The 15,519-nt window shown below is 39.0% G+C and overlaps 1 protein-coding gene across 4 annotated transcripts in view; it reads left to right on the top strand.

Annotated features, from left to right (window-relative positions):
• kiz (kizuna centrosomal protein) overlaps nt 1–14,622 on the top strand; it is a 37,906-nt gene extending 23,284 nt beyond the window's left edge. Inside the window, exons 10-15 of one of the 4 annotated variants that reach the window (XR_014603926.1) lie at nt 266–431; nt 923–1,114; nt 1,208–2,480; nt 3,174–3,225; nt 13,141–13,184; nt 14,241–14,622. Coding sequence is in view for 3 of the 4 variants with exons in the window: in XM_084096336.1 (XP_083952462.1) it covers nt 266–431; nt 923–985; nt 2,397–2,480; nt 3,174–3,225; nt 13,141–13,184; nt 14,241–14,344 (513 nt within the window). In the remaining variant the exon portion in view is untranslated. The remainder of the gene's footprint in view (nt 1–265; nt 432–922; nt 1,115–1,207; nt 2,481–3,173; nt 3,226–13,140; nt 13,185–14,240) is intronic. The other 3 variants (XM_084096336.1, XM_084096337.1, XM_084096338.1) reach the window with 3 other exon arrangements.
• Nucleotides 14,623–15,519: the final 897 nt, after the last annotated feature.

Raw genomic sequence — 15,519 nt, forward strand, 5'->3', positions numbered from 1 at the left:
GAAAATATCAGGGAATTTTAAAACTGTGATTTCCAGGACTCTAAAAGTCATGGATTGCTATTTTTTAAAATGGTCACTTGTCTATTTTTTTTTTTAAGTTAGGTTTTGCTGTAAAATATTTAATTGGTTAGAAATTACTAATTGTCAATGTAATGTCTATAAAACGTTTTTAAATAAGAAATCATGAATGACTGGAAAATAATGGAAAATTGAAAAGGTGTGAGAACCCTGAAATGAAGATAAGTCGTCTCTTTGTGTCATCCAGGCAGGAGAGCTGTTGAAGAGGCTTCTGACCCACGAATCTGAGACCCATCAGCCATCAGAAAGTGAACTCTCATCTTCTTGCAGCCTGCATTCCCTTCTGCATGACAGTGTGGGAATAAAGCCCGCCGGGCCTTCCGGAATAAATCTTCCAACCGTTGGAACACAAGGTAATACGCTTGTTTGACATTTCAGCTGGCATTTGCAAATTCTGCTTATCTCAAATATCTGTTTTTTCGGATTCAGATGAATAGCCTGTAATCCATGTATTATTGAGCAGTTTAAATACACACAGATGTTAAGAGCCGTGCTCGGCCAGACCGAGAGGGATGCCCTAAAATCAGGCAAACTGCATTAATGGCTCATTTTCAGTGGCAAAGCAGAGAAACATCAGCTCGGTGGCTCCGTTCTGATGAAGGACCTCGAGTACTCGCAGGATGCCAGAGCTCTGACCCTCATGAGAATACACTTTTGCCCAAATCTCATTTCTGACAAAGCCAGCCAGCCTTCATTCTCTCTTTAAACCTGTCTCAATCAGTCCTGCTGTTCAGATTCGAAAAGCTCAGCCCCCCCTTACCAGATCTTTCTTTTCTTTTCTCCTCTGTCTCACTCTTCCACCATCTCTCTGAGCTGCGCTTTCCTTCTCTTTTCTTTGTTTCAGGAATTCAAAGTGCTGAAGAGGACAGTGCCGACCAAAGCCCAGTGGAAAGTATTCCTATTAGAGGTAAAAAGGCAGATCGAAGAAGCGCCCGTTCGGGAGTTCTTCTGTGTCTGTTTTGTCTTTCTCCTCACGCAGTAGATAATGGGGGTCCCTTTTTTTCCCAACTGGATGGCTACTGAAAAGATGATCAAGGTGAATCAGAGGTCAAAGTCCCACCTGAAGAGTGGAACAGTTCCTCTAATTATCGGCAGAGAAAACAAACCCGTCTCTTTTCTTCTGCCCTAGGTATGGGTGAAACTGAGATTCTCAGAGCGCATAATGCGGAGGTTTAATTGTCCGCCGGCCGGGTTGGGGGTGCCGCACAAGATCTGTCATTGGTTCTCATTATCTGCTAAACAATGCCAGCCAGAGGCGGACTTGAAAAGACTGGATGTCAAGGCATCCTTTGAAAAGCCTTGGGTAGCAAGTCCCAGCGCCAGCTCAGAAATGTAAAACTATCCATTATTCCACTTGGCTATCTGATTTCAAACTGTGCCTTTCATGCGCAGGGCTAGCCCAAGAGCGCCACGGAGAGAGAAGTCCAGCTTCTCACTGCAACTAATCAAAGGCATTATGGTAGTCGAAAACCGCCTCTGCTGTCCCTGGCTGCTTATGAGCTGTTTACAGGCGGCTAATGAAGACTGCATTGAGTTCTGTTGCCTTTCGTATTGCATCACTTTGCAATCATCCGTGGAAACGTTGTCCGAACGTTGGCCTTCCGCCGTCCTTGTCGGTAAAGCGGCGTTTCGCATAATAGTGTTTTATGTAAATGCCGAACAAAAAGGAAATCTTTAGATGTTGTTTTTTTTTGTTTTTTTTACATGGCACTGAAGCCTATATTTTGCAGTCATTACACCGGAAGAAAAGAGCAACAAACAACATGTTTGTTGCAGCCATACTACAAATATCTGGATAACGAGATGCCGGAATGTATTTTGTCTTTGGGTATTCTTTGGGGGCATAACCACTTTGCAGTTTTTGTTTGGTTTGCTTTCAACATTTAAAACGGACATATTTTTTTTGTTTTACAGGGCACGTTTCTTTCTCTTAGCTCGTTTTCAAAAAGTATTTTAAGCTTGAATGCTCGCTGTTTAAAGATCTCAATTTTGAAAGTTTATTCAACATGAAAGAGTGTTTTAAATGGAATCCTACAAGATGGTGCGGCAACACAAAAGCCGACGGGTTCTTTTTTTTTGTTCTTTTTTTTTTTTGTAGACGGTAGCCTGTATGTGTGCGTCTGGATTAGATCAATAGTTTAGTGCTCACTCACTCTGTTTTTCACCTCCTCTCTTTGCTCATCAAGGCCTTAAAGAGCTGATGTTGGTTCATCAAACATCAGGGCTCTGGAAAGTTGGAAGTTGAGGTCTTTAGCAAATATTTGACTAGCTGCTCTCGCTTTTAGTTTTTTGTTTTTTCTGTCTCTTTTTTTCTATAGAGACCAAAGCATATCAGCTGCTTAAACAGTCTGTGGCACAAGAGAGGCACTGGAGTGACTCGGAGGAGGATTCGGAGCAGTCAGGTAACGGGGAATAATAGCAAATAAATATTCTAAAGTTTGACAAAGCATGTATGAGCAAGTCTTATTCCGAAGAGGCTTTGTTTATTAGCATGGAAACATTTAAATGTTTTATATAAAATAGAATTTATTTGGTTGAACCTTATTCAAATTCTTCTTAACATCACTACAGTTGTTACAGTTATTTTAACATATTTAGCAAGTTGTGTGTTCAGATTGTGTTTGTAAATAATTATTTTTAGATGGCCCAATCTCAGGAAACTGTGCCATTTGTGCCCAAAGTTTCAAGTTCATTGTTCCCCCCACCTCAGGCCCAAAGTACCAGGGTCGTAAATTCCATAGACATTTGGGGACAACCATAAAACAAATATATATATATATATATATATATATATATATATATATATATATATATATTTGTAATTTATATATATAAATTACATTTTAATTGTAAAAATCTGGCTATTAAATGGCCATTGTTTTGTGCAATGGCCATTTAACACAGTTACATTTTAAAATATTTTGGAGAGTTGTTCACTGTCAATATTATCTGCGTTTTAACAGAAAAATATATAATATTTCTATATACATTATGATTACACTGATCATACAAATTAACAAGAGTATAAATGTGTAATAATAATGCACCCTTTTCCTTCTCTTTTTATTTAAATTATTATTATTTTTTATGCAAAGACAAATTAAAGAGGTCTGAGGCACTCCGGGACCCTGTAACACAAAATAGCCAGTAAGTACTCACACAATTATATTTATATAAAAAATCCTTATTTCCATTTGTCCTCTTTTAATAAAAAAAAACAATGTGTGTTTGTCCTTGAAATACTCTTAGCATCATTAACACAAGTTCACGTGGGAGGCATCAGTCAAGCTGTATTTTCATTCAGGGCTTCCTCTCATCATCGGCATTATTTGATTGCTTCAGTAAATCAGGACTTTGAATGATGAAAAAGGATCTTGAAGGTACATTGTTTAGGTTTTCACATCAACACAAGTTCACACAATCAGCTAAGACACGCAAGCCCTCCCAGCAGTGCCTCTCCTCCATGAATCCATTAGGGCAGGTAATGGATGGGTAAACCTTGTGAAGAGTAATCGTCTCTGATTTCACATGCTTTTCAGAGCATCACGCTGACACAAGGGTCGAAAGTCTCTCTCCCTGTCTCTCCGTCTTTTTTTCCTGCCCAGTCTTTATGCCCACTCTTTGCCCGCCTCCCCCTGCGCTCTCTCAGCTAGTTTACACTATTTGCAGAGGAAAGGGTATAATGATTGCACTCTGACAGAGCTCTCTGATGGATGCCACAGTCTGCCCAATGAATGGCCTCATTAATAAACATAAGCCGTCTCTAGTGCGAGATGCTTTTGGAACATCCCAGAACCTGGTAGTCACACACAGCTCCTGAGAGAAGACCCTCTATGAGGTTACGATGGTTAAAGATGATGGTTAGCGTTGCAGCATTCGCTTTGCTTTCAGGTAAACCATTTCGTGGCGTGCTGAAGAATTCCTCTTGCCAGTCACTTCTTGCGCTTTATTGCCTCTACAAGTACCCTGCACTCGAGCACTAGTAGAACACTACATGTGCTGTTCCCCCTCTCTCGCTCTCTCTTCTCCGTCACTTACTGTTGTCATTCTGTCACTGAGCCGATGGGCACATTAAAAGACCGTCTGCTTCGGTCCAAAACTCACAAAAAAATTGTAATAAAGCAAAATAAAATAAATCAAGTGCCTCTCTTTCTTAGTCATAATTATGATTTTGCGCTTAAGCCGGGACCGTAGCTGAAGAATCGGAGTTTAAAGCAGGCACTTTGGAGCAAAAAAATGCATTTATGGGCCTTTGTGCGCCTCCTCATTATGTGTGGGGCTGATTCATTAAGTAATTGGTTTGCAGTTGTTTACATGAGTATTAAGGCCCCCTATTCAGTAGTCTTTTGAGAGATACATTGTGCAAATGTTGCATGTTATGAATGCCCAATGAGAGGCGGGGGGCCAGGCCTATTGGCCAAACACTGCGCTGGGCTGAAAAGACCAGAGAAAAGCGTCAGGCGCTGCTTTGCATAGCAATGACTCGCCCATAATAAGCTTTCCAGATTAAATACATGCAGTCCATACAAGATGCAAAGAGATACTCTTAACACATTTATGTGTGTTCATTTCACTATTATAGCACTGAAGAGAATCGGGGTCTTTCATATCCAGCCCCGTTTTTTTGTTTTGTTTTTTTTCTCCCTTAATTCCCTTCCCTGCGCCCTCCTCTCGTCAACGTGCCATTTTTACTGCTAAATACTTTTATGGAACACAGCGTTTTATTGTGTTATAATTCAGAGGCTGTGTGGACGGTATTTGTTACGCCTGTGTGCTGCAGTGATTCGGGAAGGGGAGAGCTGCAATAAGCAGCTGCACTCCATGTAAAGACCTCTTGTTCCTGCGCTTTGTTTAAGGCTGCATGCCACAGCTTCCTCCTCTTCAGCGGCTATTGTGTCCTCGGCTACTGCAGGCATGTAGTGCAGGTCTCGCCCACTCGCTGGATCTTAGTGTCCCGCTCTGTTGCTTTAGGAAAAATAACAGGTTAGGAGTAGCGTAAAATCTTCACCAACATTTCTTCAATTTAAAACAATTGTGCTTGTGTAACAGCAGCGGGAGGTTAATATGTAAAGGAAGCCGTTTGTATATAGACTTTGAGTTTTCCCAGTTTAACAAATTTGCATCATTGAGATACTATTATAGTATATTTCTGTTTTTTTTGTTTTTAAATATGTCTGTATATTTTTATTAATTTTATTTCAGTTTCAGTTATTTTAGTACATCAAGTTAAACTAAATGAAAATGAGAAATGTTGCCTTGATTTTTGTTTTAGTTAACTAAAATATCCCTGTTACTGGTGTCTTCTGTTGTCTAGAGTGAATGCAGGGGTGGTGGTGGGTGGGACGGGGTAGCACTAAATGGCAGTAGCCAGTGGGGGTCACTCTCTTTCTTTGTGCTTCTCATCATCCGCCTGCTTTGTCTAACAAAAAAGAATATCCTCTGTACACATATCAACATTTATTTCACTGAGCCCATTTTTTTTTTTTTTTTTTTTCTTAACCAAGAAGAGGTCTTCAATTTGTAAACTGAAATAATACAGGAGAAAATGCAATGACCCAGTTCTCTTGAGGTGATGTCTGTGTGTACACAGCACATTTAAAAAGAAAAGTCCCCTGCCTATCCTCCTGCAGTTCTTGCTGTTTGCCAGCAGAGGGCACTCATATTTAGGCCAGCTGTGTGGTACCCAACAGTGGCAGCTGGTGGCACATAGAGGGCGCTCTCTCTGCTGCTCTGAATCAGTACCTCACTCCAGAGCTCTTGGCTCTTACAGGGGTCCAATCAATGGTAAATCAGTGCTGCTGTGGGTCACAGCTGGGATGGGTGTAGGAGGTGCTACTGCTACCTTGCACAAACACTGATCCAAAGAGCATGTTCTATTAGCATAGCTGTGGAGGCGTATAGATGTTTATCTATGTTTTTATATGCTAAATTCTTATGATAGGTATAGATCCTTTACTCATACACATTGGTGTAGAAACAATTTTCCCTCAGAAATTGCTAGTAAATTTGACAAGTAATTACAAAGAATCAGCAAGTTTTTTTTATTTAAACAACATACACACAGTCAACTCAACCAACAACAATACATGTGTACAGACATTGTGCTTTACTTAGCGTACATATCAAACATATATTCATACATTTATATATAATATATTAATAAAATAAATTAATTAATAAAAAAGTAAAGTAACATCAGTGAATTACAGGCAAAACCAGCCATCAGTATGAATTCATCCCCTTCTGCTATAACTATAACTTATGAAAGGTTCCCACATGACAGCAAACTTAGAGCCGGAAACACTTAAATTAAGTCTTAAACATGACATTTTTAAGTGGAAAGGCTGTGAGTATTTTCTTGTAAAACGTACTTCAATAATCAGTTTTATGTGCAACTCAAAAAATCACAATTAATTTTCAACCTTTATTATATTTATTAAATATAAGTGAATATCTGTAAAATTTCACATGACATGCATATTTTTTGAGCTGTTTAGTTTTATAGACTAAATTGCTTTATATGATGAACAGATTTAATTTAGGCTTTTATTCACATTTAAACATTGATCAGCGAAAATAAACAGAAGCTTAACCGAACCTGCTTGACGCTCAAGAACAAACCTCATTGATTCTTGTGGAGCTCAAACCTGCTGCATAACATGAAAATGAACCTCATTGGTTCTTGCGGAAGATCAAACATGCCACGTAACACAAGAATGAACCTCATTGGTTCTTGCTAAAGCTCAAACGTGCTGCGTAACATGAGAATGAACCTCATTTGTTCTTGATGAAGCTCAAACGTGCTGCGTAACACGAGAATGAACCTCATTGGTTCTTTTGGAAGATCAAACGTGCTGCGTAACAAGAGAATGAACCTCATTGGTTCTTATGGAAGATCAAACGTGCTGCGTAACAAGACTGAACCTCATTGGTTCTTGCGGAAGATCAAACGTGCTGCGTAACACAAGAATGAACCTCACTGGTTCTTATGGAAGATCAAACGTGCTGCGTAACAACACTGAACCTCACTGGTTCTTGCTAAAGCTCAAACGTGCTGCGTAACACGAGAATGAACCTCACTGGTTCTTGCTGAAGCTCAAACGGGCTGCGTAACACGAGAATGAACCTCATTAGTTCTTGCGGAAGATCAAACGTGCTGCGTAACACGAGACTGAACCTCATTGGTTCTTGCTAAAGCTCAAACGTGCTGCGTAACACGAGAATGAACCTCATTGGTTCTTGATGAAGCTCAAACGTGCTGCGTAACACGAGAATGAACCTCACTGGTTCTTGCTGAAGCTCAAACGTGCTGCGTAACACAAGAATGAACCTCATTGGTTCTTGCTAAAGCTCAAACGTGCTGCGTAACACGAGAATGAACCTCATTGGTTCTTGATGAAGCTCAAACGTGCTGCGTAACACGAGAATGAACCTCACTGGTTCTTGCTGAAGCTCAAACGTGCTGCGTAACACGAGAATGAACCTCATTGGTTCTTGCTGAAGCTCAAACGTGCCGCGTAACACGAGAATGAACCTCATTGGTTCTTCTGGAAGATCAAACGTGCTGCGTAACACAAGACTGAACCTCATTGGTTCTTGAAGAAGCTCAAACGAGCTGCGTAACACGAGAATGAACCTCATTGGTTCTTGCAGAAGCTCAAACGTGCTGCGTAACACGAGAATGAACCTCATTAGTTGTTGCTGAAGCTCAAATGTGCTGCGTAACACAAGACTGAACCTCATTGGTTCTTGAAGAAGCTCAAACGAGCTGCGTAACACGAGAATGAACCTCATTGGTTCTTGCAGAAGCTCAAACGTGCTGCGTAACACGAGAATGAACCTCATTAGTTGTTGCTGAAGCTCAAACGTGATGCGTAACACGAGAATGAACCTCATTAGTTGTTGTGGAAGATCAAACGTGCTGCGTAACACAAGACTGAACCTCATTGGTTCTTGTGGAAGATCAAACGTGCTGCGTAACACAAGACTGATCCTCATTGGTTCTTGAAGAAGCTCAAATGAGCTGCGTAACACGACAATGAACCTCATTGGTTCTTGTGGAAGATTAAACGTGCTGCGTAACACAAGACTGATCCTCATTGGTTCTTGTGGAAGATCAAACGTGCTGCGTAACACAAGACTGATCCTCATTGGTTCTTGTGGAAGATAAAACGAGCTGCGTAACATGACAATGAACCTCATTTGTTCTTGATGAAGCTCAAACGTGCTGCGTAACACGAGAATGAACCTCATTGGTTCTTATGGAAGATCAAACGTGCTGCGTAACACGAGAATGAACCTCATTAGTTGTTGCTGAAGCTCAAACGTGATGCGTAACATGAGAATGAACCTCATTGGTTCTTGCTGAAGCTCAAACTTGCTGCATAACTTGAGAATGAACCTCATTGGTTCCTGCAGAAGCTCAAACGTGCTGCGTAACACGAGAATGAACCTCATTGGTTCTTGCAGAAGCTCAAACGTGCTGCGTAACACAAGAATGAACCTCATTAGTTGTTGCTGAAGCTCAAACGTGATGCGTAACACGAGAATGAACCTCATTGGTTCTTGCTGAAGCTCAAACGTGCTGCGTAACACAAGAATGAACCTCATTAGTTGTTGCTGAAGCTCAAACGTGATGCGTAACACGAGAATGAACCTCATTGGTTCTTGCTGAAGCTCAAACGTGCTGCGTAACACAAAAATGAACCTCATTAGTTGTTGCTGAAGCTCAAACGTGATGCGTAACACGAGAATGAACCTCATTGGTTCTTACGGAAGCTCAAACGTGCTGCGTAACATGAGAATGAACCTCATTTGTTCTTGATGAAGCTCAAACGTGCTGCGTAACACGAGAATGAACCTCATTGGTTCTTATGGAAGATCAAACGTGCTGCGTAACACGAGAATGAACCTCATTAGTTGTTGCTGAAGCTCAAACGTGATGCGTAACACGAGAATGAACCTCATTGGTTCTTGCTGAAGCTCAAACGTGCTGCATAACTTGAGAATGAACCTCATTGGTTCCTGCAGAAGCTTAAACGTGCTGCGTAACACGAGACTGAACCTCATTGGTTCTTGCAGAAGCTCAAACGTGATGCATAACACGAGAATGAACCTCATTGGTTCTTGCAGAAGCTCAAACGTGCTGCATAACTTGAGAATGAACCTCATTGGTTCCTGCAGAAGCTCAAACGTGCTGCGTAACACGAGACTGAACCTCATTGGTTCTTGAAGAAGCTCAAACGAGCTGCGTAACATGAGAATGAACCTCATTAGTTGTTGCTGAAGCTCAAACGTGATGCGTAACACGAGAATGAACCTCATTGGTTCTTGCTGAAGCTCAAACGTGCTGCATAACACAAGAATGAACCTCATTGGTTCTTGCAGAAACTCAAACGTGCTGCATAACTTGAGAATGAACCTCATTGGTTCCTGCAGAAGCTCAAACGTGCTGCGTAACACGAGAATGAACCTCATTAGTTGTTGCTGAAGCTCAAACGTGATGCGTAACACGAGAATGAACCTCATTGGTTCTTGCAGAAGCTCAAACGTGCTGCATAACTTGAGAATGAACCTCATTGGTTCCTGCAGAAGCTCAAACGTGCTGCGTAACACGAGAATGAACCTCATTGGTTCTTGTGGAAGATCAAATGTGCTGCGTAACACGAGAATGAATCTCATTGGTTCTTGCAGAAGCTCAAACGTGCTGTGTAACACGAGAATGAACCTCACTGGTTTCTTGCAGAAGCTCAAACGTGCTGCGTAACATGAGAATTAACCTTATTGGTTCTCGCACATCAAGCGAACATGCTTGAGCTTCCGTTTACCACAACTGATGTGTGATTTGATGAATGTTTATATGTGAATAAAAGACTAAATTCAATATGTTCATCATATAAAGTGATCAAGTCTCTTCCGAAAATTTGGACTTACCACTCAATTCATATGGATTAGTTTTACGATCTGTTTATGAACTTTTTGAAATGTCAAAGTCGTAGTTGCATAGCTGTCAGTGGAGGGACAGAAAGCTCTCAGATTTCATCAAAAAGATCTTCATTTGTGTTCTGAAGATGAACGAAAGTCTTTCAGGTTTGTAACGACATGAGGGTGAGTCATTTTCATTTTCATTTTTGGGTGAACTAACCCTTTAATAAATGTAAGTGAAGATCAGTAATATTTGACAAGACACATATATTTTTCACCTTTATAAACAGAATATTTCAAAAGGAATGATATTGCAATGATACACTTTCATCAAAACTAATAGCAGAGCTGTAATCGTACGTGATCATAGGTATTATGAAAATAACTTTGCCCAGACAACAAATGCAGACTAACTGCAGTCTATTTACATGAAGCATATTGCTGCATAGGATGCCGAGAGATGTCTTTTATTCATAGCTCAGATATCATAACAACAACCCACACACCCCATATATTAATGTATCAAATGCTTGCCTAAAAACGCACAGGGGCACTTTTCATCAAATATCGCAAATACATCCAAATGCTCAAAACAACGCGAAACAGAGGGAGAGCGGAAAAAGTAAACGCTGGTGCGGAGGGAAATAGAGAGAGGTTGCCGTCAAAGCAGTAATTTGCATCATTTTACACATTACATTCACCTCTGTGTGTGAGACGCAGCCAAACAGTGGCCAGCCCTGTCTTACATATTCAGATTCATTGCCTCAATTAAGTGAACCTCAGTGCAAGATGAACTGGCATAAATGTTTATGGAAATGGAATATTAGATTGGAGGGTCAGTGCATTCACAGCTCTCTGTGATAATAGTGTCTTGAAATCAGACTCGTCACTGTCTGAAGTGGCCCAGCGGATAGAGCATTCCCATGGCAAGCAAGTTATATAAAAGAATAGCCCTATTTACCCACCAAAACATGTATTTATTATTGAGCTCATCATGACTAAAGGGGGGGGGGAAGCCCTCAAATTTTGCTCTAGCGTTCAATGTTCATAAAAGAGAACGGCCTCCCATATTTTCAATTTGAACAGAGAAAGGGAGATGGAAAATTGGACACAACATGTTTGTTTGTTAGTTTATTCATTTTTGCAGACAGTTTAGTATTTAAATTTACATAAATTCTGAAAAGCATTTTTTTAGCATAATTATTTGAATAATGTATTTTATGTCGAACTCTCTAAAGCAGTTTTTCTAGTTTGTTTATACACCAGGACATGACAACTTCATCAGTAGATTTTTTTTAATACTTTTATTTAGAAAGGATGCATTTAATCAAAAGTAACAGTTAAACATTTATAATCTTACAAATGATTTCCGTTTCGAATAAACTATTTTGACATTTCTATTCATCAAGGAATTCAGAAAAAAAGTATCCTGATTTCCACAAAAATATGAAGCAGCACAACTGTTTTCAACATTATTGATGATCAGAAATGTTTCTTGAGCATCAAATCAGCATACTAGAATGATTTCTGAAGGATCATGTGACATAAATTACATTTTAAAATGCATGAATATAGAAAAGAGTTATTAAAATGGTAATATTTTACTATATTATACTGTTTTTACTTAAATTTTGTTTAAATGCAGCTTTAAATCTTACGTAATGGTGATGAATGTAAGGAATAATAAACAGTCAGTCGATTTATTATGCAGCTGCTCGCCAAATAAATAAACAGACATGAAATGTTGATCTGAGTCAAAGTTATTTTATAATGCAAAAATGTAATCTACCTAATTTAATCAAAAAATTATATTGTCAGTCAGCATTAAAAAAAGATGCCCATGAAAAGTTGTAACTGAGTATTCCAGAGAACCATGCAATAAATATTAATATATGCTATAACAAATAATGTGCTTCGCTAAAACGTGTCTGATGCTCATCATGTGTGTGTGTTTTGAATGTGCTGCCAATATGCTCTGTCTATGCAACACAAACACCACGTATTTATGTCGATAATATTTAATACAAATTGTGCTCAGTCCATCGTAAATGGCCATTTTGAACAAGATAATGATTTCTGTTTTATTGTTGTGCTGTGCAAAATTGCTGCCTAAATAGTCAGTTTGAAAAATAATTCAGCCGCCAGTATCTGTTTCAGAAAAGTTTTTCATAGGTTTATGCCAGTCATGTCCCTTGACCTTGGGACTGAATACGTATCTGTCAACTGTAACTATACTTACACTTGCATCAATAGAATTTCTGAAATGTTGTGCCTTGTATAGAGATGTTCTGGAAACAAAAGAGCTAAGCTGAATTATGTGAGAGCCAACCTAATTGAGTTCAACTACGTCTTTACAGCTCCTTTGGTCAGTGTCAAGGTTGAGCGTACGACGTGACTGAATTTGCTGTCAGGTCGGCGGGCCACATGTGAATGCACATACAACCGCTGTTTTATCTTTTCATCCAAATCCATCAAAGGAAAACGAAATATTCTTACTCTTGCTCCCTGAATCCTTTAAAGTACATCAACGTGAAAACAAATTCAATGATATGGATATATGAAGACACGGAGGGCGAGAATGAGGGTGAAGATGAAGACGTCATTGTTGAGGTCTGAATAGCCCTGTGCTGATGTAAATGAAGAAGGAAGGCTGTATGAAAAGTAGCGCGAGCTTTTGCATATGCATCATTGCAGATCAAAGGCTTGTCAGGGGTCATGCATTTACATAGAGATATCAGTGATGCTATGGGAACCCGGCAACCCAGCGCTCAGTCCACTTGTGAATAGAGAACCTTGACCGGGTCCTTCAGTGCCATTAGAAAAGAAGTCGAGGAAGTTTATTTGGCCGATCACCCCATCTGAGAACAGGCTTAGAGGGGAAATGATGTTCTTCAGGGTTTGGTTAGTACCTTGCAAAGAAAAGACGATGTTGTGTAAGAAATGATGGCTTCCGGGAGCATGTTGTTGTCTGTTGTGGCTGAACTGATGTTGAGCAACTGATTGAATGATATGGTTTGTACAGAGATTTTAATTATTAGTGTGTGTTTTCATTTTGTTAGATAAAATATTGTTGTTCATAATTACGAACAAGTAAGAAAATGTGTAGTCTCACAATCTCTTGTTTTTCATTTCTCACAGGAAGAGTGCAAAAAGTAAAGCTTTCTCTGCTGTCCAGTCAAAGGGTAAGACCACTGTACAAATTTAAAAAATATATTTATCCTTTATATTTATGCTTATGTTCCACAATCAGGTTGTACTTATTTACTACTTAGATTTACTGCACTACTTATATTTTGTGAATACACTACCAGGCAAAAGTTTGGAATAATGTTTTTTAAAGAAGTCTCTCATACTTACCAAGGCTGCATTTATTTGATCAAAACTACGGTAAAAACTGCAATGTTGTGAAATATTATTACATTTTTAAAGAACTGTTTTCTATTTTAATATATAATTTTATTCCTGTGATCAAATCTGAATTTTCAGCATCATTACTCCAGTCTTCAGTCACATGATCCTTCAGAAATTATTCTAATATGCTCAGTTATCAATTATTTTCAGTGCTCAGTTTCTAATAGTTTCATTAACGTTTGCTTAATATTTATGTGGAAACCATGATATATGTTTTCAAAGAACCAAAGAATAGCATTTATTTGAAATGTTCAGTCTTTACATTTATGTAACATTATAAATTTCTTTACTGTCACTTTTGTTCAATTTAATGCATCCTTGCTGATATTTTTTAATCTTCCTTACCCCAAAACTTTTGAATGCTAGTGTATTTTTTTCCACAAAAAAACATTTATTAAGCAGCAAAACATTGATAATAATCAGAAATGTTTCTTGAGCAGCAAATCAGCATATTAGAATGATTTCTGAAGGATCATGTGACACTGAAGACTGGAGTAATGATGCAAAAAATTCAACTTTGATCACAGGAGATTACATTACATTATTTAAAAAAACATAATATAATATTATTTCACAATATTAATGTTATTACTGGGCGCATCAGAGACCCATTTCAAAGACATAAAAAAATCTTAATTATTCCAAAATGTGGCCAGTATGTCTGGTTACCACGTGCGTTTAGTTTTTAGTTTTTATTTGTTTTTTGTTGTTTTTTTGTACCAGTGTCTCTGGAATTATTTACTTTGTTGCGGATCACGCTCCTGGACATTACTTCCCCCTTACTGCAACAGAATGTTAATGGTGTGCGTACATATTTTTGATTGCAGCATTTTGGGGAGAATCAGACGACAGCAATTCTGAGATCGAAATGGCCTTGCGTCCTCAGTCCCGCAACACCAGCAGCCATGACTTTGATGATTTTTATGATTGATGTTTATTTTTTCTGAGTTCACGCTGTCACATTTTTTCCTCCAATGAGTAGTTAATATGTTTGAAAGAGATGCCTTTATGCGATCGCAAAACAAACAGAAATCTTCACAGAGGAATGAGTGCGACATTCCATGAAAACAAAAAAGAGCCATCCACTTTATTGTGGCCAAAGACTGTGAAGGGTTTTCAAAACATGTTGGTGTTAACCCTGCTTGAGTCTCTTTAGCTGAACAACACTTGGACCTGGTTGAAATAGATTAAACTTGGTTTTTAAAGTGATTCCTTTGCACTGTGTTGAATATTACGCGTTTTAGATGCTGCAGGTATCTGGCGTTGAGTTGGAGTGGAATGCTCTGAGTCAACTCCTATGAAAAGCCAGTGCACAATGGCCACTCTGCATGCTGCTAAAACACCTTTGAACTCACTCAAGTACCCATGGGCCATTTAGGAGGACAAAATGCGTTGTGCTCATCTCAATATAGAAACAAACGCTCTCTGTATTTGCGCTGGTCGTCAGCTGAACGCGACAGCGTCTCCCCAACTCTTACGCCGACGATATGTGCCCACTTCACAGAATTCGACTGTTTTTAAAATGTGCTATTATTCATTTTCACACTTTATTCTCTGGTTGCTTTTTAAGCATGTTGCATCACAGACATAGATGTTGCCGTACAAAATATGTGACGTGCATGCTTCGATTCATTGTTAAAAGTCTTTCCCTCTATTGCTTATTTTTAGACTCAAAATGATAGTTAAAATTATGGATAATTATGATTAGGCATTGAAAAGAGCACCGATCAAACACAGCAATATCATTACAGTAATAACGGTTATTTTTCCCAAAACAGCCAATCAGTGAGAACGACTGTAACCCTTTTTCTAATGGACCTGAAAATAACATTACAAACTAAAATTGCAGTTCATGGATTTCCAGATCTGTTTCCCCAGCCATCAGTAATCTACATCGTCAGTGACAGAGGATTGTCAATTTTGTTTGTGACTCCCAGGTTCATTAGGTTTCATCATTGTGCTGGTATATTTAACATGCACACAGGCATGTTATCCTGTAATGATACAAAACCTGCAGCATTCTATCCATCAGTATGATTCCATTAGTTAGCTTTTAAGTAACTTTATGAGGCCGAACCTGCTAGAGTAGGACTCCACTCTCATTAG

This window comes from Abramis brama (genome assembly GCF_963993115.1).
Source record: "Abramis brama genome assembly, chromosome: 21".
In the NCBI taxonomy this organism is placed as follows: Eukaryota; Metazoa; Chordata; class Actinopteri; order Cypriniformes; family Leuciscidae; genus Abramis; species Abramis brama.